The sequence below is a fragment of the Molothrus aeneus genome, chromosome 8 (assembly GCF_037042795.1).
Source record: "Molothrus aeneus isolate 106 chromosome 8, BPBGC_Maene_1.0, whole genome shotgun sequence".
Classification (NCBI taxonomy): Eukaryota; Metazoa; Chordata; class Aves; order Passeriformes; family Icteridae; genus Molothrus; species Molothrus aeneus.
In genome coordinates this window covers 4,141,707-4,168,030 of record NC_089653.1, presented here as the reverse complement: position 1 = coordinate 4,168,030, position 26,324 = coordinate 4,141,707, and the positions used below count along the sequence as shown (strand labels likewise).

Below are 26,324 nucleotides of genomic sequence, written 5' to 3'. Positions count from 1 at the left end.
ACCACATCTGTTACAAGCCAAATCATCCTTTCATATCCCATTTCATCTCATGAACATTTCATGAAATAAGTACAAGAAATGTTTAATTCCCCATCACTAATATGGGTAAATAATACTCTTGGAAGAGTTAATTATGAAGACACCGTAAAATTAAAATAATGAGCTGATAACAGTGGAAGATTTGCATTCCATTGCCCTGGGTATGGCAGGACAACCCAATTTCTCCAAGAGGCAGGAAAGCCATGAAGCCTGCAGAGGAAAAAATCCTGCCCAACCCTGCAATACCAGGATGAAGGAAACAAAAATGAACAGTACAAAAGCAGATGAAAGCATGAAACAAAGCAAAGAAGAGAAGGAGAGCAAAGAAGAAGCTGCTGCCACAGGACATTTTCCCAAACCTCTTGGGAAGTCCTGGGAAAGGCAGGTTCCTTGGAGAGCAATGACTGATTGGCAGGCTGTGCAGAAATTTCCATGTTGCCATCATTTCTAATTGATTCCTTGCCACACTGAGTGTCTGAGGTTGGAAAGGGGAGTGTGGATTCTATTTCCATCTGTCAGAGGTGGGGCAGTTCTCTTCTGTTCACTGGGCAGTTTTCTTTATCTCTTCCACAACCAATCCTACCTCCATAAGATCTCTGCTGTTAATCAGCTAATAATTATTAATTATCTTCTGTTCCTGGGCCATTAATTATTAATTATCTCCTGTCCATGGCCAGTGAGTGTCCCTGCATGGCTGATCCAATCCCACCACCCCATGGGGAGATGCTCCGCCCAGGGGAGGAGCCAAGCATTCCTACCTGGATCCAATCTGAGGTTTGGGACACCCCAGCAGCCTTTGCCCAGTGCATTCCCAGAGGAGCAGCTTCTGCTGCCCTGCATTGCCAGAGGGAGCCCAGGCCCATCTCCAGCAGCCCTGGAGCTGCAGAGGAAAACTCCCCCCTTGTGCAGGATCCCTGCTCCAGCAGAGCCACAGCTGGCACTGCAGGAGGGCTGAGCCCCCATGGGATGGGGCTGTGCCACCCCCTGACACACAGGGGACAGGGCCTATGATGACTCTGTCATTGGTTTGTTTTCTTTTTTGTACTATTTTATTTTAATTTTTCTAGTAAAGAACTGTTATTTCTATTCCCATATCTTTGCCTGAGAGCCCCTTAATTTCAAAATTATAATAATTTGGAGGGAGGGAGTTTACATTTTCCATTTCAAGGCAGGCTCCTGCCTTCCTTAGCAGACACCTGTCTTTTTAAACCCAGACACCGAGTTCCTCTGGACACTGAGTGAACCCTCCCCAGTCTCCAAAGCCAGCACCTGTCTTGGACATTTGCTTGGGACAGCAGATCCAGACCCTCCCAGAGGAGGTTCAGAGGCTCAGGTAGGGCCCAAAACAGCTGCTCTGAGAGGCAGAACAAGTCCTGAAAGCAGAACAGCCTCGATTGTGTTGGAAGAGCCCTGACTGCAATGGATGCTGTTACCACCTTCCACAGAGCCCCTGGGAGATGTGGGGAGGTGGGAATTAGCAATGTTATCAGGAATATACTTGGGAAAAGCACTCAAATCTGCCTGCTCCTAGACTAGAAAGGAAGGGATTTCCCAGAGGAAGCCTAGTAAGGTATTTGGGCACACAGGACAAACCATACTGTGAAAAATCCCACCAGCAGGGGCTCAGCTCCATCTCTCCAGGTGTGATCCCCGAGCATGACAGTGACCCAGAACACCACACACAGAGTTCAGCCAAACCTGTGCCAGGGCCTGCCCACCTTGCCAGGGAACAATTCCTAATTCCCAATATCCCATCCAGCCCTGCCCTCTGGCACTGGGAGCCATTCCCTGTGTCCTGTCCTTCCATCCCTTGTCCCCAGTCCCTCTCCAGCTCTCCTGGCCCTGGCAAGGAGAGCCATTTAGGCCCTGGAAGGGGCTCTGAGCTCTCCCTGGAGCCTTCCTTCTCCAGGCTGAACAATTCCAGCTCTCCCAGCAGAGCTGCTCCATCCTTCAGATCATTTATGCTCTTTAAATCCAAAACAAGTCCCTGTTCTCCACAATTTGCTCATTTTTAAGTATCAGTTCCACCAAGCCCTTTCCCTGAGAGGAGGAGGATCTGACTCACGAGACCCTGCAAGGGAATTAGTCCTGTTCAATGAGATCCATAAAAAAGGAGGAAAGAAGGGTCACAGGGAGGTGACACAAAGGTGTGACAAAGGGATGACTCCCCAGAGCCTGCAGTGACCCTGGGGGGAAAGCAGGGAACTGCCCAGGTGGGAAAAGGGAGAGGTGGGGAGTGAGAAGTGTCAGTGCCAACACACTGAGCATGAATCCTTGGGGCTGAGGCTGTGCAGGCACTGAGCTGATGCCTGGGGGAACAGAGACAACATCCATGTTCCTGCTTTGCTTTGGATTCAACAGGAAAAACCCCAGAGCCTCCCAGAGGAGCATTTCACCCCATGGAAGGACTCCCATTTGTCTCTGTATTTCAAACAGCCACACAGACCTTGTTTGTGTTCCCTTATCAACAGCCAGCTCCGTGTCCCAGCAGATCCCACAGTTTCTAGGAACACACTGCTTCCCCAAGACTCCCAGAAACCCACATTCCCATGGGAAATCTCAGGCAGATCCTTCCTTTGGGGGAGCTACCAAGAAGGAAGCAAGAGACAAAGTCACCTTTAAAAATAAAAGGGAAATCTCTACAACTGAAGACACAAATAAAAGGAAATTTAAGAGGAGAGGAAAAAGTACTAAAACAGGGGCTGGGTCTCAAAAAGCTGCTTCTTCCCTCTCCATGACTGTAGGAGCAGGAGCACACAGAGGATTTTTCTTCCCTCAGGTTCTCCAGGTGTGTGCAGAGCTGCAGCCTCAGAATTCAGGTGCAGCACCCACAGACCATGAGCCACAAAAGAGTTCATCCAAGGAATTCCCCTTTCCCCTGTGTCACTGAATTATCCATGCTTCATGGGACTGGCACCAACCCTAAAGGGAGGACTCTTCACACCTATGACTAAAATTTCTAAAAAACCTAAAAAAAATCTATTCTATTCTATTTTTTTTATAAAAATAGCTGCTTATTCACAGGAGAGCCTCAAACCTGGGTGGTGCAGAAATCAGGTGGACCTTGCCACCTGATTTCTGCACAGGATCTTCCTGCCCTAATCCAACCTGACAGCCTACAAAACCATGAGCCACAAAAGAGTTAATCCAAGGAATTCCCCTTTCCCCCTGTGTCACTGAATTATTTCTTATGTGTTTCATGGGAATGGCACCAACCCTAAAGGGAGGGGACTCTTTACACCTATGACTAAAATTTCTAAAAAAATCTATTCTATTCTAAAAATAGCTGTTTATTCACAGGAGAGCCTCAAACCTGGACCTTGCCACCTGATTTCTGCACAGGATCTTCCTGCCCTAATCCAACCTGACAGCCTGCAGCTGGGTGGCTCAGCCAGAGGAAACATTTAGGGTCGGAGGTGAGATTTCCCATTTATCCTCATCAGTGTGAGGCAGCACCCACGCACAGCCCCAGCCTGTCAGCACAGCCCAGATCTGAGGTGGAGCTCTCTGAAAACACCTCCTCAGCCTGCCAGGTTTTTAAGGGCTTTCAGCAAAATGTTAGGAATGTTGCAAAGTCAGCAAATGCAAAGCTGCAAAAGTATCACTTGGAAAATTCACAGAATTCACACAATCACTGGGTTGCAAGAGAACTTGAAGATCACGGAGTCCAACCCAGCACTAGCACCTCAGTTAAACCATGGCACCCAGTGCCACATCCAGTCTTTTTATAAACACATCCAGGGAAATGTTTAGGGGTTTTTTTCCCTTAAAGAAAAAAAAAATGGAGGTAGCAGATTCCTTTATGGTCAATTTACAAGAACTTTTTTTGGCTCTGAGAATTCTCCATTTGAGCCCCTCTCAGAGCAGCAAACTTTCTCCCAGGAAAGGGAATATATCCAATAAATAAAATTATTTTTCTCTCACAATTGTTTTCCCTGCAGAGCTGAGAGTTCCAGTGTGGAGTAGTTAAAGGCAGAGCATCACTGATGCCCCTTTTCTCATTCCCAGTCTCACAGCCTGGGGGAATATTCCTGCTGGAGGTGGGCACAGCAGGGATATTTAATGCTGCCACTGATGGGGACTTGTCACATCACAAATAAATTCACTCCCATCTTCAAAGCACAGCTGTAAGGGAAATTTTTTGGTGTTGCTCAAGGTTTAGGGCATCTCTTGACCCATTTCAGTTAATAAGGAAAAGTTGAGGGGGCTTCTTGCTACTTTTTGAACAAAAGGGAATCAAGGGGTGTTCTCAGAGGGCTGAAGGAACAGCACAGGCAGGGTGAAGCCAGAGAAATAAAATGTTTTAAAGAATAGGATGTGGTGGGGCCAGCACCTGAAAGCCTGAACCAGGAGCCCTCCTACTCCTAAAGGTGGGAATTTGGCCAGCAAGACACAGACTGTGGCTAAAGTCACTCCAGAATACAAAAACAAATTTAAAAAATAAATTTTTAAAAAGCTTATTAGACCTATTAAAAGCAAAGAAGCTCTAAATTCAGGATTCTGCTTGCTGAGAAATTTCAGCTTCAGCTCCTGCCTCAAAGCTCTGGTTTTTGTCACTACCAGCTCAAAGAACAGCAAGAGCCCAAGTAAGGAAGGGAAAAGGAATTAAGGGAAGGAGGGCAGAATTTATCTGATTTTTCAGAAAACACCCCTCAGTAACACTCAGAGATGGGTCTCTCCAGTAGAATTTTGCAAAGAACAGAGTTTTTATTTGGGTTGATTGTGTTAATAATTGAGAGGACACAGAATGATGAACCAAAATGAGCTCTCATAACCTATTTGATAATGTCCTCTCCCATTTCCATGACTTCATCATCACTCATTGCATTATGTCCAAACACAGACTATAAACTCTCCATAATTGGGTTTGCTAGGCATTATGCATATTTAGGGAGCTATCTAAATACTCTTAAATTAAGTTACAAAGCCAAGGGAAGAGCCAAGTCGTGCCCTCACACACACAGGGCTGCCAGGAGAACATGGAAAACCTCAAGTGCCAAAAAATACAAATGTTTTGTTTTGTTTTGACACACATCTGTTGCACACTCATCACCACAAGGCTAAATAATGGCCATAAATATGATAAAATCTACCAGCAGTAAAGGGTGATCTGAGTACCAAGAAGTGCTCAATACCCCAAACCATGCTGGAAACAGTTCTGCCCCTAAATCCCCCCAAAATCCTCTCCAGGGAGTGGGAAGAGGCTGAGCAGGAGATAAATACACCCAGATTCCAACATGTCCTGTTCTTAGGTTTGTTTTTTTTTTTTTTTTTTTTCCAAGGGACAGCATTGAACACAACATCCCAAAAGCAGCCAGGCAGCAAAAATCCCATGAGCAACCCTCTGGTGTGGGAGGAATTTGGGAAGTGAGCACAAAACTGCACAGGGCAAATCCTCCACATTTCCACTAGGAAGAAAATACCATTCAAGGATGATTTTAAAGCGCTTTTTCATCATCAACAAAACAGATTGTGCACCTCAAAGTAGTCTCTGTATTCAGAGGACTGAAAACCTTAAATCTTTCCATGCAAACCTTAAATCTTTCCATGCAAACCTTAAACCTGGGGATGGAAACACATAATTCACAGGAAAACCATTTCAATGTGCAAAATTCAAAACTATGAAAAAGCAGAGGAATTAAACCTGTGCCTTGAGAAAGGACTTAACCTTAAAAGGACAGAAGTTTCAAGTTGTTTTGGGAAAGCAGTGAGGAGTATTTGCAACTATACAGCATGAGGAATTTGGCAGGAAATCTTGTTTAAAGGATGGCTTACTGCCTTGGAAAGATTTTTGTTTAAAAGAACAATTGAAGATATTAAAATATAGATGAGCAAGTGAAAAGGTGTTATCTGGCCAAAATGTTTGAGTCCACCAGATAGTTCTGGTGAGGAGCAAGAAGAATTTGATAAGCTCTTATCTATTGTGGTACCAAATCACAGCAGGAAGGAAAACAGGGATATTTCCCTGAGAATTCAGGATCAGCCACTCTGGATGCACACAAGGTTTGATCCAGCTCAGTAACTCTGACAGCTCTGACATGCACTTCCTTAACAGTAAAAAGCACAAATATACACAAAATATGCTCAGTTTGACACGTGGAGAGCGAGCCAACCTGGAAATCAGACAACACCAAGCACAAGGAGCTGGGATTTTGGAAAGGCAAAGCATTGGCAACATCTGCTAGAAGATTTTTACAAAGCTGAATGAGAAACCCCAGCACATCCTGGGACCAAGCAGATGCCCAGGATGCACCAACACCATTTTCCATCCTCCCAAGCACAGCTACTGTGGAGAGCCCTGTGTGCTGTACCAACATTTCCACCTTCTCCCTGCTCCACAGCCACTTCCCATCTCCATTCCTTCTGTTAAAATCCTCATTTATCCATGCAAAAAATGGCTAAAAGAAATGAATGCCCAAATTTCCACCTGGGAGGAGGCTTTGAGCACCTTTTCCCTGCTCCACAACCCCTTCCCATCTCCATTCCTTCTGTTAAAATCCTCATTTATCCATGCAAAAAATGGCTAAGAAAATGAATGCCCATATTTCCACCTGGGAGGAAGCTGTGAGCACCTTGTCTCTGTTCCACAGCCACTTCCCATCTCCATTCCTTCTGTTAAAATCCTCATTTATCCATGCAAAAAAAATGGCTAAATAAATGAATTCCTCATTTATCCATGCAAAAAATGGCTAAAAAAAAATGAATGCCCAAATTTCCTCCTGGGAGGAGGCTTTGAGCACCTTCTCCCTGCTCCACAGCCCCTGCCCATCTCCATTCCTTCTATTAAAATCTTCATTTATCCATCCAAAAAAAAATGGCTAAAAAAATGAATTCCTCATTTATCCATGCAAAAAATGGCTAAAAAAAAAATGAATGCCCAAATTTCCTCCTGGGAGGAGGCTTTGAGCACCTTCTCCCTACTCTACAACCCCTTCCCATCTCCATTCCTTCTGTTAAAATCCTCATTTATCCAGCAAACCATCACCTCCAAGCACAGCAGCTCTGCTTAGGGGAGGTTTATTCCAGTGCAGGGTTAACATCTTTCACCTCCTTTCTTTAGCCAGGCAGGCACACAAATCCAGGCAGAATTTTCCAGCCAAAAGCAGTAAAGCAGTCCACATAATTTTTTAGCAACCATATTTAGACAACCTCTTTCTCTGAAACCATTTTTCCCACGAAAGATTTTGTGTCCAAGTGTTAAAAAAAAAAAAGGAATAAATAAGATTTTTCCCAACCCTACCTTCCATGACGTAGACCAGGGAACCCACATCTCCCTCCTTGATGATGCAGCTGTCCTTGCCATACTCCACAGGGTACATACAATCCACAATCTCCTGGATCTGGGACAATTCCAGGTTCTTCATGAAGTCATTGTCAAGGATTGCTTCCTTTATTAGCTCCTTGGACCTGGGGAATAAATAAATTTATTTAAAAAATCAGTGTTTTCCCTAAAAATGTGCAGAGAACTCAAAGAAAAATAATTACAGAGATGTGAACTTGTTATTATTTGTTGTAAGTAAGCTTTAGACATGTCCAGCATTGCAATAAAAATAGATTTTGTGGAGTTGCAAAATCCTCTTTTAGCTACAATTTTCACATCTACAGTAACACAGCCCTTGGAATATCTTCCATACACAAAACTGAAAGGAAGCACAAACAAGAAGCTAACAGATTTATTACTTGGTTTATTATATTTTCTATTAATTATACAAACTGGAGCACACCAAAGGGTGACACTGCTCAGATTCTCTGAGTATTTATAGTATAATCACTACAGGAGGCATTTGGCACAAAATCCCTAAATCCACTTGTGCAGGTGGACAACTGAGAATGTTAAATCCTGACCTAGACCAAAACTAAAGCTCCTAAAACACCTCCAGGCTGGACAGCAGCTCCTCAGCCCCTCACTCCTCACCCTGGGGGCTGAACTGTTCCCTGCAGAGCCCGAGCAGCCAGGAGGGATTTAACTGTTGGAAAGGTGAATGTGAAGCCAAGTTTTCAAAGAAAAACATTTTAATGGGTCCTATCTTCTTAAAAAAGAGCCAAAGTGGGACCTGGGGAGACCCAAACTGTGGGAAATGGATTTGTAGAGAATTCTCAAAGCCTGATTGAAGACTCACTCATACAGTGTGTGCACCTGTGTGTAAACCTTGAGATAAGAAATGCTGACTTAGAAATGCCCTGGAACAGGACAGACATTGTGGAGAGAGAAATGGAACTAGGAACAAGTTCCAAAGGATGGCCTTGCAAAAAAGACTGGATACTTTGGAGAAACAGAACTGTGAAAAATGTATTATAGTGTATTATGATTATACACACTTATAGTGTATTATAATTGAAAAATGGTTGGCTTTGATTGTAATGACGTGAATTATAACATTTGTATTGGCTCACCCTTCTCCTAAGACTGGAAACAGAATAAAAGTTTTTTTTTTAAAACACCTCTCAGTTACCCCACTTGTAAATCCAAAAAGAGCTCACTCTGACACCAAACCAGCCCAGCCTTGCTCAGGGTCCCACCCACCACACTGCCAGCTCGGCGGTGTTCAAGATTCTTTTTATTCCTTTGATAGTTTGGAGGTTATTTCAACACTGGACACCAGAGGCCACCAGAAGTGACCCTGCTGAAGGGCAGGAGGGCACAGGACCAGGCTGCCAAGGACAAGGTGGGCTCAGGGCACCACAAAACCACTCCTGAGAGTTGGAATCGGCCCTCACAGCCATCCCTGTGTGCAAATAAGGAGCCCCAGGTAAAGCTGCCCCTGGGCCATGCCTTCCTTTCAGCAAAGCTGGGGATTTGTAAGGCTGAGCAGGCACTGCACAGCCCCATTTCCTCCATTTGCCAGAGGATGCTCTCCCTGCTCCTGACTGCTCTTCTGTCAGCCACCCCAAATCCTCCTCACCACCAGCTCCTTATTGGTGGTGCCCAACTGGCCACCAGAGAAAGCCTAATGAAAGTTTTTGTGTTCATCATGTCAACCTGCATTCCCATCCCAGGCTTTTATTTCATTCCAAGGCTCCAAGTTTGTTTCATTTCTCCTTGATAGAGTTAGGATTTTAAGTGGAGTTGCTGCAAAAGTCACAAGACCCAAAAAGACAGTGGGGAATTCCTGGCCCAAGTCAAACTTCCCTCTGGACGTAGAAACCTTCAGCACAAAACAAAGCTCTCCTTGTTGGAATTGAACATGGGAAAGGATTTGAGGAGGACTTGGGAAATTTGGTCCAAACAACAGCAAAGGAACAGGAAAAACTCAGCTGGACTCAATGAGCTTAAAGGTTTTTTCCAACCTTTATGATTCTAGCTGGGGGAGAAGCAGCAAAACAGACCCAATGTGACAAAATTTAGGAAATTCAAGAGCTTAATAATATTATCAATATTATATTAATCATAATATTTACCTCAGATGTGTAGGAGAACATCTGAACCACCTGATTCAGTCTCTGTCCTCAACACAGGAACATCACAGCAAGCTCAGAGCCCCCCCCAGGTCATCCAAACCCTTTTAACCACCCCACAAAATACATCATCATAAAGGAAAACACGTTGGCTGGGCCATCAATGAAACACAGCTTCATCTCTGCCACATCTGAGCATCCTAAAATTAAATACCCACAAGGAAAGGGCTGAATAATAACTCAGTCATGCTTGAATGTGAGCAAAATAGGCTTTATTAGTAGGGATAATTGGTTAAGATGAGACTTGGACTACAAAGCCTGTGAGAAAAGCAGCTCCAGCTGCCCTTAAACAGGGCTGGCTGGAGGAGCAAAACCACCTTGCAAGGCAGCTGCTTATTTATGAGAGTATTCCATAAAACCCCAGAATGCTTTGGGTTGGAAAAAACCTTAAAAATCATCTCCTTCCGCCCTTCCCACCACAGACCAAACCACCCTGCAGTGTTTGGGAGCTCCAAACCCTTCCAGCAGGAAATATTCCATCCATCTTTTAGAACAGAGTAACAAAAAAAAAAAGCAGAGTTTGACACACTTGAAAATGAGTTGGTCCTAAAAATACAACGTCAGAGCTACAAGCAGAGCTCCTCTATTGTTCTCTGTGAGAGAATCTTCATCACTCTTAATAATTCAGAAAAATTATTCATGCACTGTGACTTGCCAGTCCCACACACTCACACATGCCAGGCTTTCAGCAACTTCCACGTTATTTTATTATTATTATTATTATCTTTTCTTTCCCTGTAATTCACAGGACCAATTTCAAATAAACAGGCTTTTTTTTAATTGTGTTTATTCTTATGTCCAATCCCAGGTGGGAAAAGCCCTGCCAGACCATCAAGTCCAGCCTGTGACCAATCCCCACCTTGTCACCAGCCCAGAAACACATGAATCAACTCCTAGTTCCCAATTATTCAAATAAAAATTTATAATAAATTCTTCAAATAACAAATGCTTCTCCAAACCACGCCATTCCTTAATCATCACCATTATTTCAAAACAGCAGCTATCCCACACATGTGAATACAGGAATCTACCCAGTATAATACAGAATACAAAGTATTTTAAATGGTTAAAAATTACACTCCTGCCACGGCAACTAAGTGCTTTAAACAAGATACAGCTGTTCCATTACCTCTTATTTTCCAACAGCATTTCTTCTGTGCTTTCTGGTTCAGGTTTCTAATAGGAACAAGGCACAAACAAAATAACCTACAATATTTGTAAGGCAGCAGGACTGTTTCTAAATGAGTTTGTCTGAAGGAGGAGAATTTCCATGAATATTTACTTAGCACTGGAGTGGATGTCCCTGCCTTCAGAGGGTCACTCAGAGTAAAAAGCAGTTATTGCCATCTTTCCTCTCCAGAGCAAGCCTGGCACCAAGCCATCCCTGTTTTCCTGCAAGATTAATGACCAAATGTGCTGGAGACTTGATGAAGAGTTTAAAAAGAGGGCACAATCCTCTGTGATACATCCTGTCCCAAATCACTTTAGGTCCATCACAGTAATTAATAAGGCAACAGGAGGAAGAAGCTAATTGCATTCGAATTTGCAGAAGTCATGCAAAAAGAACCTTAACAGGTTGCCTACAAATACACTTAATGCATAAAAACCTGCTTGTGCTGTCTCTTCAGGAGCAAAGCACACAGGGGGGGTGTCCATCCACCCCTCCCAGTGTCCATCCACCCCTCCCAGTGCTGTACTGGGGTGCTCTGCTCCCCCAGCCCAACCAGAGCCAGCCACCAGCATCCCCAACAAGCCAAAGAAATTTAGGTTATTGTCCCAGCAAAAACTGGCTGGGCTATGCATAGAAGCCATGCTGAGCTGTGGAAAGCCTTGTGTTAAAGGTTTGCAGAGGCCATAAAACGCTGAAATTCAAATCCTGCTATGAACATCCAGTGGCTCAAAGGCAGGAGATAAATAAAAATACTGGTTTGTAACAGATGGGAGATAAAACCTCTGAGATGCATCCCCAGCAGGGTGAGGAGCTTAAGAGAGGGGGATTCTGCCCCTGGGCTCAGGTGAGACCCCACCTGCAGAGCTGCCCCAGCCCTGGGGCCAGCACAGGAGGGACCTGGAGCTGCTGCAGAGAGCCCAGGGCAGGCACCAGGATGGGCAGAGGGATGGAGCAGCTCTGCTGGGAGGAAAGGCTGGCACAGCTGGGGCTGCTCACCTGGAGAGGAGAAGGCTCCAGGGAGAGCTCAGAGCCCCTTGCAGGGCCTAAAGGGGCTCCAGGAGAGCTGGAGAGGGACTGGGGACAAGGGATGGAGGGACAGGACACAGGGAATGGCTTCCCAGTGCCAGAGGGCAGGGCTGGATGGGATATTGGGAATGAGGAATTGTTCCCTGGCAGGGTGGGCAGGCCCTGGCACAGGGTGCCCAGAGCAGCTGGGGCTGCCCCTGGATCCCTGGCAGTGCCCAAGGCCAGGCTGGAGCAGCCTGGGACAGTGGAAGGTGTCCCTGCCCATGGCAGGGGTGGCACTGGGTGGGATTTAAGGTCCCTTCCAGCCCAGTCCTTTCTGGGATGCTTTGCAATGGCTGCAGTGAAACAGCCAAACCCTGCAGCACAGGCTGTTGCTATCCTGACAGGAATTCCCATTTTCCAAGGAACACAAGGAATGCTCATCCCAGGCTCTTCCCTCAGAGCAACACATTCCCCACGCTGGGTTTGTACCTTCTGGCATGTACAGTAAATATTGGAAAACAAAGTGGTTTTTCACCCCAAAAGGGCTCATCTCAATGTGGAAAAGCCACTTGCTGGCTTTTAAGGGAAAAATTTAGGAGCAGATGGAAAAGCCTCTGACAGACCCCTCCAGGGATGCTTCCAGAAACCAAAGCCCTCCCACCACACCCAGTACTGGTGCAGCTCCAGTTTGGAGCCTGCTGGAACCTGAGGGTCAAGGGGAGCTACCCAGGAACCACCCTCCAGGGAATCTGCTGCTGGCAAGAGCTGGTTAAACAGAGGTGGGTCAGGAAAATTAGAAGAAATTGAGAGTTCAATTTAAAGATTAGTGGCATGGTTCTAAATTTTAGGGTGTTTAACACCACAGCTTTGAAGCAAAACCATTTGAAACTATCAGTAAGGAAAATGAGAAGCAATGTACTGGTTGGACAGGCAGAAAGATGCCTGCAAAAAAGGGAAAGAAAAAACACACTTTGGAGTGACAAAAAGAAGCAAGACCATTTAGCTGTTTCCATCTCAACTTTGAGCAAAACTTTTCAACATGCCAATTCTAAAGGGAGGAAGGAATATTTTTTTCTGGTGTTTCCCCCATCAGGAATTAACAAATACTACTAATAACCTAAATCTCCATATTTAGGAGGGAAACACCCACAGGAACTTGACCAAACAGACAGAGAGAGTTCAAGTTTACAGAAGTAAAAACACAGGGTCCTGGGAGAGGAGAACTTCTTACTTACTCATACAATGAACCCTACTCAAAGCTACTACAACCGGGGGCACCTTTTTCAGCTGGGTCATCACTGCTGCCAAAATCCAAATTATTTGTAGAAACTCATGCCCAAAAGCACTATTTTTTGGGATCTTCCATATCCCTGCCCAAGGAATTAAGCTGATTTCAGAGATAAGAAGCATGGAAAAAAGCATGCAGTCTCTGCCCCTGAATCTGAGGAGGGATACAAGAACCCAGCCAATCCCTACAACAACTGTTTAAAATCCACACTGTGAAATGTTTAGAAGTGTTTACTTCTACAATATGTGACCATGGAAAAAGGAAAAAAAAAACAAAAAAAACCTTCCTTAAAAAGGGATAACACAGCCAAGGATTGTGCCTGCTCCAGCTTTCCAGAAACCATCCAGCAGGATACAAATACACAGCAAGAAGTGTTACACTGATTTTGTTTTTTAAGCTGTCTCCAGATGTATCTCCCTTTCCAAAGGGGGTGTGTGTTCATTCCAAGTGGCACAAAAAGCAAAGTTTCCAGCAGGGCTGGGGAAGCTTTTTGCTCAGAGCTCACCTTTGTAGAGCTTCTAACTCTGTTTTAAGCCCTTGTGCAGTTCAAAGAGTAGGCAAGACTAAAACACACACTGAGCTCTGCTCTGGAATAGAGCCCCAGAGTGGTTTGGGTTGGAAAGGACCTTAAAATCACCTCCTTCCACCCCCTTTGGGCTGTCCCAAACACCTCCCATGTCCCAGGCTGCTCCAAGCCCCATCCAGCCTGGCCTTGGACACTTCCAGGGATCCAGGGCAGCCACAGCTTCCCTGTGCTGGGGCCTCTCCACGCTCACAGGGAAGAGTTTATTCTGTCTATGGAACCTGAATTTCCCCTCTGGCAGTCTGAAGCCATTCCCTGTGTCCTGGCACTCCAGTCCCTGTTGCAGGGTCCCTTCTCCAGCTCCTTCATGCCCTGGAAGGAGCTGTGAGGTCTCCCCACACCCTTCTCAGAGCCCCAGCTCTCCCAGCCTGGCTCCAGAGGGAAGCTGCTCCTGTCCCCTCAGCAATCTCAGGACTTGCTCCAACAGTTCCATGCCCTCCTCACATTGAAATATCTGCAGAACTCATCTCCTGTGGCCTGGCCACGCATCCCGAGGTTCCAAACTGGCAGCTGAGACCCACAAAGCCTCCAGTGATACCAAAATGAGCATCATCAAGAGGCAGCAGTCCAAACCTGTTCCTGGCACTCCTCCCTTCCCAGGGTTATGGATTGTTGGCAGCTCCTAGGCTCCCATCAAAGAACCAGAGGTAGGAAGCAGAACTTCCAGGATGAATATTTAATCCCTCAACCACCAGCCTGAAGCCCAAAGCCTTCAGCAAAGCTGCCTTTGGAGGCAAAGTGAAATTCTTGGTGCCAAGGCAAGGTGGAGGATCCTCCCTGAGTGCCAAAGCACCCCAGGCACAGGGCACTTCCTGAAAGGTGAAATGCTGGATAATGCCTTCAAATCCTAAATCCTGCAAGGGAGCAAATGGATCTCTTCATAACTCACTCCAGGGAGCAGAGCAGGAGAGGAAAGCTCCAACCTTTGGGTAAGATCTGGGGCTTGTTTGGGCTCCAGTGCCATTAATAGCTGATAACCCTGCATTAGCTGTTTGCTTTGGCTCTGGATAAAGCCCACTCTGGATGTTCCTTCAAGGGAATGTTAAATATAACTCCAGAGAGCTATTCTTGTCTCAGTAACTGGGAATAAGAGTAGGATTTAAGTCTGGGACCGAGTAACATGAAGGCCTTTAAATACACTTGTGGATTTTCTTTATAAGGCTTCCCATTCCCACAACCCACAGCTCATCTTCTGGATTTAGGGGAAATTTCTGAGCAGGATCTTCAGCGTGGCTGCTCCTGAAGAGCTGGATGGAAGAATGTTCATCACAAGAGTCCACCCAAATTTTTACCCAAAATGCCAATTTAAAAATACTCCTGAAGAGTTGGATGGAAGAATGTTCATCACAAGAGTCCACCCAAATTTTTACCCAAAATGCCAATTTAAAAAGAGGTTAAGCAACTTTACCCCGATCTAAACCTGTAAGCCAGGAAAATAGCTTCCACATTTCCAGGTTTTCTTGCACTTCAATACAACTTAGAGTCGCAGAACCGAGTTGCTCTGCAGAGAATGTTGCTCAGACAGCTCCATTTAGGATTTCTAAATATATCAGTACACTGCTGTTCATTATATCATATTTTGGCATTCGACATTTAAAAAGAAAAATCATTTCAGCAAAAAAAAAAAAATTCAAATCCCCTTTCACCTACGCTGAAAATTGTTGTTGGTATAAAAATACTGTAGGCAAGAGTTGGTTAACTTGCATTTTAACATGTCTCACCCCACAGATCTTAATTTACCGCCCTTTTTTAGGCTCCTATTTTGCATCCTACAAAGCCCCAGGTTTAGATCCCAGAAATGTTGGCAGGCTCAGGCAGGAGAAGAAGTTGGTTCTTGCCAGCACAATTTGCCTCCTCCTGCACTCCCTGACAGCTCTGAGGAACTCCCACATGAGCTGCATTTTGAGAAACCACTACCAAGCCCTCAGAGCAGGATTAAGCAGCCCCTTGATTACCTGAAGCAAACAGCAGAAGCTTTGGGCAGCTAATGAGAGGGGAAAACACAAAAATCAGAGAAACATTTGTGTTGGAAAAGATCTCTAAGGCCATGGAGTGCCAGCTGTGCCCAGTGCCCACCTTGTCCCCAGCCCAGAGCACTGAGTGCCACCTCCAGCCCTTGCTGGGACACCTGCAGGGCTGGGCACTGCAAAGCTCCCTGGGCAGCCCCTGCCAAGGCCTGAGCACCCTTTGCATGCAGGAATTCTTGCAGAACACGTGGCAAAGCCATGGTGAAGGGGGATGGGTGTCTCTAAGGCAGACTTCTGAGGGGCGTTACCCCGTGCATTTCACAGTTTCAGCGCTCACATCCAGCACAGCTGTGCTGGAGCCTTCTTGCACCTACAAAAATAGCAGAGAAAACACATGTCCCCATATGTCTACACACCCAGGAACCCAGAAACAACCCAAACTCCTCCAGAAGGAGCTCGGTGAGCAAGACAGAGTCACAGAGACCCAGACAACACATCCTGAAGGTCATGGTGATCTTGGAAAGAAGCATGGAGTTGAAAGGCAGGAGTTTTCCATCCATCAAACCATTATCCATGAGGGCTTCCAGTCCTGGCAGTGACCCTGACTGGAGGCAGGGATGAGGAGTGGAGCTAAAGGCAGCTCCAAGAGTTGCCCCAAGTTTGCAGTGCCTTTGGAGGTGTGTGTGGCTCCCTGGGGATAAGTGAAGGTGTGGGCAGTGAGCTGCACCCACATTCCCTAGAGAAGGGAGTTACTGATGGCCTCCACAGAGATGGCTTCACCCTGGTGCAACGGGCAGGAAATCTGCCAAGGGGATGATAACCTAATTTACATAGATGCAGAAATCCAATTAGAGATCCTCTGAGCAGAGACAGCTCACTCTGCTCTCCTGGATTAGAGGCTGAGAACACGTCAGGAGCGCCTCCAAGTGCACCGTGGGCCAGGAGAGATGGATGTGCTCTGCAGAAACACTTTGCTCCTCCCTGACAAACACATCCACAGGGAATGCTGTCACAGCCAGGGAAATACAGAGCTGCTCCAGTGAAAGTTCAGGAGGGGGATCCACAGGAATTGTGATGGATGGGGAGGGGAGAGCAGCAACAGAGATTTCACATCCCTCACTCTGATTCACCCAGGGCTTGTGATGGATGGGACTGTCACCAGGGAAGTTCCATCAGCTCTCTCCAGCCTGGAGAAGTCCCTGGCTGAAATGCCATGGGCGTGTGGCAGTGGAATGCAGACAGTGCTTGGAGCCTCAGTCTTCCAATAAATATCTCTGAGGATTTTAGGGAAAACTATTTCTTCCTACTTCACGAGTCAGCGGGAGGCCTGACATTTGCAGGCAGGCTTTGGGACATAAATATTTGCAAGATGTGTGGCATTACCCAAACAACTCCCCACTGACAAGCACCAAGGAGCAGCCAGTGGGGACAGAAGGGCACGATGTGCCTCCTCCCAGAAGGGTCACTCCAGGATACAGCCATGGGAGCACATCCTGCAGGCTCTGTCTAGCCTGCCAATAAACCAGATTAGAGCTGGACAAGCACCTTGGGGCCGGCAAGATGAACTCTGAGCAGCCACACAACTTGATAACGTTTAACTGGAGAAAGAGCAGCAGCAGGAAGCTCAGGAGGAAAAGCAGGGGGATGGGGCTGGGAGCAGGGCAGTGCTGCTGCTGCTGCCTTCCTTCTGCTCAAGGGCAGGTGGGGGAGAAGTTGGCACACTCAAAATATTATTTTCTCATTCCTATTTCTATAGCATGAGCATTGACTGTGACAATGCCACTGAGTTATGAAGAATATGCCAACAACTGCTCTGCACAACTCCCTGACAGGAATGCAGGGAGCAACAGGGACAGGACAAGGGCAAAGGGCCTCAAGCTGGGCCAGGGGAGGCTCAGCTTGGACAGCAGCAGCAATTTCTGCATGCAAAGGGTGCTCAGGCCTTGGCAGGGGCTGCCCAGGGAGCTTTGCAGTGCCCAGCCCTGCAGGTGTCCCAGCAAGGGCTGGAGGTGGCACTCAGGGCTCTGGGCTGGGGTGATGCCTCAGGTGTAGCTTTTATATTTTTCACATTCTGTGCTGCTTTAGTGTGCAGTTCTGAGCTTCACATTAAGGGATGGTGAGCTCTGTGCACAGAGCAGGGAGACAAAACAATTCCTGCTCCAGCTGGGGACCAAGGACAAATGATCCAAATCTCAGGCCCAAGAGCACAAACAACGTGGGCTAAAGAGAGAAAACCAAGCAGGGTGGGACTGCATGGGCTAAAGCTGTAATTGGACAATTAACTCCAATATGCAAATGGAGCAGAACTGATCACAGTGACAGACCCCGTGACCAGGTGTCCATTTTGTGCCCATTTTGGTTCACCTTGGGTGTAGCCCTGGCTGGGCTCTTGTGCTGCCCAAGGTGCATCCATGGAGATCCTTTTAATAAATCCCTGCTTTATTCTTTAACTCTGTCCAGCCTCTGCTCTAGGGCAGCCTTCTCAAGGCATCAGGGGACAAGGTGGGGATCAGGCACAGGGAGGACTCCATGACCCTGGAGATCTTTCCCAACCTTAATAACTCTGTGGCACTAAAACAAAACAGGGCTTTTGCTCAGAAATGGTCTTGCTCCTCCTGTTTTAGGAATTCCACTCAGAATCCCATGGTTGTGATGTTGCCTTTGGCTGTAACCAAAAAACTAACCCAAACTGTGAAGCAGGAGGACACAGCCCTCATCACTGTCCTCACAGAGGGGAGATCCCACAGCCACAGAAGGGATGCCCAACACAACAGGAATGAGAGCAGCACAAGGCAAACACCTCCAGAAAAACCCTCACAAAAAAAAAAAACCCAAAAAAACCAAAAAAAACCCCCACAACACCAAAAAACACAACCCCAAGCATGGAAAGCTGCATTTATGAGGATTTTGGATCCTCATAAAATCTTGGATTGTGAAGAACAATCTGCAGGGGGTAATTAGTGGTGGGTTGGGGAGTCAGAGAAATTTCCCTAATTCCCTTAAGCCATGTGAGACAAACTCCAGGAATACCTGCAATCATCCAGCCACATGTAAGCACAAGACAGAGAGAACTTAAAGGAAATCTTTTGAAGAATAAGAGTGACAAATGTGCTAGGAGAAAGCAGGCACCAAATTCTGATGGAAGGCAAGGGAAAGATGAAAAGCTTTGAATTAGAAGGACTTTAGGAAACAGCCCTTTTCTTTGATCAAACTAACTCTCCTCCAGAGGCACTGAATGTTTCCAGGAATTTCAGCCTGGAAAGACAGTGAAAGGGAAATGCCTTATTTGTGGCAAAAGGGAAGATATTTTTGAACAAGTAATAACCTCACATTTCATGGCAACACTTGTCCTCAGGGAACCCTGACAGGAATGGACATGCAGAGGTAAAACAAGAGTGCAGCAATACAAAAGGCGCTGCCCAAGGAAAGCTGAGGAGTAGCATGGAGACTGTGCAATCACAGAACCAGTTAGGCTGGAAAAGCCCTCCAGGATCATCCAGTCCCAGCTGTGCCCAGAGCTCACTTGTCCCCAGCCCAGAGCCCTGAGTGCCTGTCACAGCTGAGACAGCCATGACACACAGAGCATCACCAAACAATTTCAGAGAACACCACCCACACAGAGCAACCCCTCACCAGCTCAGAAGGCTTCAGGTATCTGCTCACACACAGTAACACCCTAACACTGCCAGCAACTGCCCTTGCTGTGCCTCAGCCCAGCCTTTTCTCCCCTCGTGTTGATGCACTGCACCTGTGTGCCCTCTGCTCCTGTGTGATTGGTCAGTGCCCCTGGGCTCATTAAGGCTCATTAATTTCAATATTATTCACCTGCTTCTCACAGCTGCAGCTCGTTAGGGATGAGGCTCAGCCCCGCTCCCAATGCCCCCAAACCCTGTGCCCACTGTGCCACCTCCAGCCCTTGCTGGGACACCTGCAGGGCTGGGCACTGCAAAGCTCCCTGGGCAGCCCCTGCCAAGGCCTGAGCACCCTTTGCATGCAGAAATTGCTGCTGCTGTCCAAGCTGAGCCTGCCCTGGCCCAGCTTGAGGCCCTTTGCCCTTGTCCTGTCCCTGTTCCCTGGCAGCACAGCCCGGCCCCCCTGGCTGTCCCCTCCTGGCAGGGAGTTGTGCAGAGCCACAAGGGCCCCCTGAGCCTCCTTTGCTCCAGGCTCAGCCCCTTCCCAGCTCCCTCACAGGGTTCACACTCCAGACCCTGAGCAAGTTTTGGAGGTCACTCACTCTGTAAGCTCCTGGTGTTACAGCCTGGCAAACCAGAATCCCAGTGTGGGATCCACTGAGGTATTCCCAAGGGAAGGCTCTCCCCTTTACAAACAGGGCCATTCCAAGGGGAAACAGGAGCAGCACTTGTTTCTGGGGACAGCCAGAACAGGCATTAGGGCACACAGCTCTTCTGCCTTCCTCAGCAAGCCAGGAAAGCCCCAAAATGTACAGTTCAAATGTGCTGCCATGCTGCTGCCCAGGTCCTCAACAGAAAACCTTTGGTTCACAGGAAAGCTCCAAACAGGGCATCAGAGAGAAGAACCAACCTCATCTTGAGGCTGAGAACTGTGACAAAACAAGTAAGAGAGAGAAGGGCAGAGAATTAAGTTACCTTTATCTGCATCACATGAGCAGAAAACGAAGTTTGCTCCCATAATGTACTGCTGGGACTGCTCTCCTTCCCTTGCACTACTATCCTGCACTTAGCTCTCCCTTCTTCCACCTCCCTCGTGTCTCATCACCTTCCCACACCATCTCCCATCTCCAAAATGCTTGCTCCCATTGCAGCAACTCTGGCTTGTGTTCCTTTTTCATCTGAGTGCCTCATTTGACATTCCTAGTGCAGAGCACTGTGGATTTCTTTTTCCTTTCCCCTCACCATCCTCCCAAATGCTTTCTCCCCTCCTGCAGGTCCCTGCCCCTTGCTATTTCACTGCTCTCATGGGGCAGCTGAGCAAATAGCAGCCAAAACAAGAGAAAGCTGAGCCCCAGGCCAGGAGAAATACCCAGGTTGGAAAGGGGCTGCAAGGAGCCAGAAGGACCCCAAGGGTTTCATGTGGCAGAATGGAAAGGAGGAAGGAAATAGCAGATGTGCCTTGGATGAGATTTGGTAGAATATTGGAAGGAATTGTCCCCTGTGAGGGTGGGCAGGCCCTGGCACAGTGTGCCCAAAGCAGCTGGGGCTGCCCCTGGATCCCTGGGACCAGGTTGGACACTGGGGCTTGGAGCAGCCTGGGACAGTGGAAGGTGTCCCTGCCATGGCAGGGGTGGCACTGGATGGGATTTAAGATCTCTTCCAACCCAAACCATTCTGGGATTCTATGAATGGCTTTCAAAGTGTGAAAGTAAATTTAATTGCCCTGTGTGGACAAATACTATTCAATCTGCAGGATCTTCCCTCACAGACACCCTTCCATTCCCCCAGTTAAGGATGTATATGGTTAAATAAAATTGCTTTTTCAGAGCTGTAAGAGTTGGAGTTGCTGTTGGAAGGTTGGGCTTGTTTTGCCTCTGCAATGCTTTTAAAAGTGAAACAGGACTTTGTGGGCTGAGTTGAGGAGCTGAAATCCACGGAGGATTCCATTCAGCCATTTTCTCCTGAGTTATGAGTGGAAAGGGTGGCACTGGATGGGCTTTAAGGTCCCTTCCAGCCCAAACCCTTCTGTGATTCCATGACAATAAAGAAAAGAAATCCCACAAAAAAAGCAGACCAGGACATGAGTGCATCACAAGGAGACAGAAATGGTGTTTCTTCCGATACAGCACATGTGGGTTTCTAGGGAAACAGCTCCTTTCCTCTGTCCCAAATATTTCACAGGACTAGGAAAGAAACTTTGCTCACTGCTACAACTCTTCTTCATGTTCTGAGTCTTTTCCATGCCCCACAGGCTGTGTTGAGGAAATATTTACATAAAGGAATACACAGAAAGAGCTAAAAAGGGATGGAGAAAACGTGCCTGCCAAGGAGCAGAGTTATTTCCGTGGAGGAAACAGGAACTACTGGAGGGAACTGAAATAATTCAAATCCAGTTTAATCCCAACAGGCCCAAAAAGTGTCATTTAAAATTTAAGTGCATTTAAAGATAACAGTTACTTATTAAAGTCAAAAGCAGGCACGAGCTGTTTGCATAAATGCTAATATCCCATATATTCAGGTGATTGGAAAGATCAGCCCAAGCCTGTGTTAAACACTGAACAGTGAAATTAACTGGCACTGGAATTCTTGGAAAACACACCTTCCTTTAGTGAGTTTAAGAAAAAAAAAACCAACATTCCAGCCTTTCAAGTCAGTGAGAAAACAGCACAATTTTGTGTCACTGTCATATTTTCTGGAAAAATCTCTTTGTCCAGGACTTTGCTCCTGGGAAGCTGAGAAGCCTCAGAGAAAAATGAAAACAATAATTATCTGATTTGCTTCTCCTGTGTTTGGTGCTTTGGAATGTGGTTTGGACATTGTTTACCAACTGGTCATTGTTTGATTGGTTTCATGTGGATTGTTTTCACTCATTGGCCAATCAGTGCCAAGTTATGCCAAGAGTGGAAGGAGTCACAAGTTTTTCATTATTATCTTTTAGCCTTCTGTCTATATCCTTTCTCTATTCTTTACTATAGTATTCTTTAATACAATATAGATCATAAAATAATAAATTAGCCTTCTGAGAACATGGAGTCAGATTCATCATTTCCTCCCTTCGTTAGGGGTCCCAGAAAATACAACAACTTTGAGCATTCGTTTTTAAAATCTAAATGCAGCCTGTTCTCCCAAACAGCAGCAGCAGCCAGAGCTGAATGGAAAACTCAAACCCAAAGAAAAGCAGCCAAACTCTGGGTGGGTCATTGTTCATCCTGGGGCCTGCACTTCCACATCTTCTTTTGCAGCAGGTTTAAAAAGTCCTTCCTTTTCAATGGAATTCACTTTATTTATCCTATTTCACCCACAAAGATCCACCTTATCTGAAATGAAACACCTCTGCTCACCTAAGAAAGCCTCTCAGGCAGCTGTGATGCACAGGCAGATTTTGGAAAAGTATTTTAACTACAAGACAGTTTCTCTCCAGGAATGAGAACTTCTGGGATTCTCCATTGTGGAACAGGAAGAAGAGGAATTCACCTCTTCCAGCTAAGGGAACTGGGACATTCTGCTTGCTTGGACCCACTTTGTAATTCCAGGACCCAGGGAATGGCTTCCTAGTGCCAGAGGGCAGGGCTGGATGGGATATTGGGAATGAGGAATTGTTCCCTGGCAGGGTGGGCAGGCCCTGGCACAGGGTGCCCAGAGCAGCTGGGGCTGCCCCTGCATCCCTGGCAGTGCCCAAGGCCAGGCTGGAGCAGCCTGGGACAGTGGAAGGTGTCCCTGCCCATGGCAGGGGTGGCACTGGGTGGGATTTCAAGATCCCTTCCAACCCTAGGAATTCCATGATTTTCCCCATCTATTCCAAGAATAAAATTACCAGGTCTTGAATAATCTGTAGCCCCGGTGTCCTTTAGGTGCAATGGTTCCAAATGGGTGCTAAAAGCAGCATTAAGATTTCAATTCCCTTTGTTTTTCCCTCTCCAGCCTGAGATTACAGCAGCTGGCAGCTTTCACTTCCCACCACAGAACCACTGAGGCTGGAAAAGCTCTCTAAGACTGAGCCCAACCATCAGCCCCACACCACCACATTCACCCAATGTCCCCAGGTGCCACATCCACACCTTCTTCCTTGGACACCTCCAGGGATGGGGACTCCACCACCACATTCACCCAATGTCCCCAGGTGCCACATCCACACCTTCTTCCTTGGACACCTCCAGGGATGGGGACTCCACCACCACATTCACCCAATGTCCCCAGGTGCCACATCCACACCTTTTTCGTGGACACCTCCAGGGATGGGGATTCCACCACCCCCCCCCCAGGCAGCCCCTTCCAATGCCTGAGGCCATTTCCATGGAGAAGTTTTTCCTTTATCCAATCTAAACCTCCCCTGGCACAGTTTGAGGCCAATTTCACAAGGTGCTCAACCATCCCAGCATTTCTTTCCTCCCAAACTGTAACTCTTGCAGGAGCCCTCAGGAATACAACATTTTCCACCTGCCAGTTGCATGGATCTGCTTTTCATTTTTTTCTGGCAGCCATCCCAAAAAGCTGCTGCATGTGAAGCTATTCTCTCCAAATCCTACTTGGACATTTTGCCTTCCTGCTCAAGGAATAAAATCTAACAATTCCTCTCTGTGCTGGTTAATAAATCTGCATGCTGCTTTCAGGGTTTTTTGGGTTTTTTTTTATTTTTGTTTTCCAATAGAGAGACAAGGCTGTTCTATTTATAAAGGTCAAGTAAATTGTGTGCAGTCTGTGGAGCCTTAACATCTCTGTGTTATTAAAACAGAATATTTCATTTAAACAGCCCCTTTCAGAGAGAAAAAGAAATTTCTCCCACTAACATCTCTTCCTCCCTCCATTCTGAGTTAAGGCCTGTGCACAAGGAGGAAAACGCAAGTGTTTGTTTGTTCTTCACTTGAATTATAACAACTATTATTTTTAAACACTCTACAACACTTTTACAGGTTGTTTGGATAAGGCACAGCCATAAATCCTGCTTGGCTGTCATGCCAGGAAAAAGCCTGGCAGAGAGAAAAGCTGCCAGGAACAGCAAAGGGGGTTGTGGCTGAGGGGGGGTTAAACAAGGTTTAAGAGGCTTAACCTGGACAAAAACGTTGCCTTGGGACACATCTCTGCCATGTTCCTGTCCTGGAATGATGTCCTGAGGGACTGGGACTTCCACATGAGGTCACACAAGGATTCCAGAGCTGCCAGTGCTCAAACCTTCCTCAGTTTTGTGATCAAACCACACTGGTTTAATCTTTATCCGCTTAACATCAATTGCAAATAAACAGGTTTTTAGTGGTCAGACTAGTGATTATGGCACAGCAAAATGGGGCACACTGCTTAAATCCAAGGTAGCAGCACCTGTGATGCTGCTGCCACTGCACAAAGCCCAGGCAGGCCCCCAGGAACACAGCAAACCCAGAAATCCCATCCAAGCCCATCCCAGTCATTCCCAGCTTGTGCCTTGCACAGCACAGGAGACATTCCTCAGCTGGATTTGCACAGGAACCTGAATTCCTGATGGCATTTTGTGTTTGGTGATCTCCACCATATGGGCTGGTGGGTGGCTGAGAGCTGAGGGCCGTCCTGTGCCACAGAGCCAACGTCAAAGAGCACAGGCACAACCAAAAACTGAGCTGAGCAAGGGATGTCCCCAGGCTGGTTAGCATATTCTCCCCCAGAGCAGCTCAGAGAAGTCTGTAAAGGCAGGACAAAGAAGTGCCAGGCAGAATTACTCCCTGCAGGTGCTCCAAGTCCATTTTTCTGGACAGATATGCCCAGCACTGCCAGCTGGAAGCTCAGCAGCAGAAACCCCAAGTGACCTGCTCTGCCCCATGACAATCAAGCTGGGCTCCACAAAGCCTTTAGATTAACAAAAGAAAAACAAAAACAAAAAAAACCCACCTAAAGTTTCTAACCTGAGCTTTAACTATTTTAAACTCTCCATATCATTAGCACACTTCTAATAGATATAAACCCAATCTTTAAAGATTGCTGTGTGATGTAGTCTCAGGTTACTAGGAAAAGAAAGCCTTAAATAAACCTGTATTTAACCTATAGCTGCATTAATGTTTGTTCTTTAGGTGGAAATTTGAGGAAAGCTTTTCTGCCTGTGAAAATCAATGTTCCTGAAATGAGAACACTGGAATTTTAAGTGTCCTGCTTTTGTTAAAGACCCGTGCCTTGCTATTTAATCAGGAATGAAAAGTAATTTCTAATCACCAAGTGCCCGTGCTTATGAAGCAATTACAGTTAAGGCATTCTCTGGGATAGAAAAAACTCATCAGCACTAAAAGCCAGACAGATGAAAGCCTGCAGAGATGGGCAGAGCAAACCTTGTGCTGACCACAATTGTCTCCTCCTCAGGTCCAACACCCCAAACTCCCCAACTTGTTGTAAATTAGGAGGCAAAAACACACGAACAGCATAAGTACATCTGAAGAGGAGAAAATAAAGGAAAAAAATGAACTTCCTGCTGCTCTTTGGCCACCCCTAAGGCTGCAAGCAGCACTTCAAGCAGGCTGATGAAATCCTCCTCGTCAAAGGCAGCAGAGGAGTGTTGTGATCTGCACACTCCCTCTCCTAATCTGTTCTGGCAAGGCCATTACAGGAGCTGCTTCCTTTAAAAGAAGTCAAATTTATGCACACACCAAGAAAGGGCTAACTGTACAATCAGTCCCAAGAGCAGTGCCAGGAAAAGAGCCTGCAGCAAGGGGAAAATGGGATGCAAAATGCAGCATGGAAGGGAAGATGCTGGTTTTTCAGCTCCTGCTTTATAAAGGAGCAAAAAGGCCACAGTGGTCATAGAATTCCAGAAGGGGTTGGGGTTGGAAGGGACCCATTGGAGGGGTTCTATCCAATGCCTGGGCAAGGACAATCCCCTGGCATGGGCAGGGACACCTTCCACTGTCCCAGGCTGCTCCAGCCTGGCCTTGGGCACTGCCAGGGATCCAGGGGCAGCCCCAGCTGCTCTGGGCACCCTGTGCCAGGGCCTGCCCACCCTGCCAGGGAACAATTCCTCATTCCCAATATCCCATCCAGCCCTGCCCTCTGGCACTGGGAAGCCATTCCCTGTGGCCTGTCCCTCCATCCCTTGTCCCCAGTCCCTCTCCATCTTTCCTGTAGTTCCTTCAGGCCCCAGTTTGGTCACCCCAGAGCTTCTCCTCTCCAGGTGAGCAGCCCCAGCTGTGCCAGCCTTTCCTCCCAGCAGAGCTGCTCCATCCCTCTG

The 26,324-nt window shown here is 46.8% G+C and overlaps 1 protein-coding gene across 2 annotated transcripts in view; it reads right to left on the bottom strand.

Moving 5' to 3' along the window:
* PRKG1 (protein kinase cGMP-dependent 1) overlaps window positions 1-26,324 on the bottom strand; it is a 381,904-nt gene that overhangs the window by 313,357 nt on the left and 42,223 nt on the right. For both annotated transcript variants that reach the window (XM_066554198.1, XM_066554197.1), the window contains exon 2: window positions 7,280-7,446. In XM_066554198.1, coding sequence (XP_066410295.1) covers window positions 7,280-7,446 — 167 coding nt within the window. The remainder of the gene's footprint in view (window positions 1-7,279; window positions 7,447-26,324) is intronic.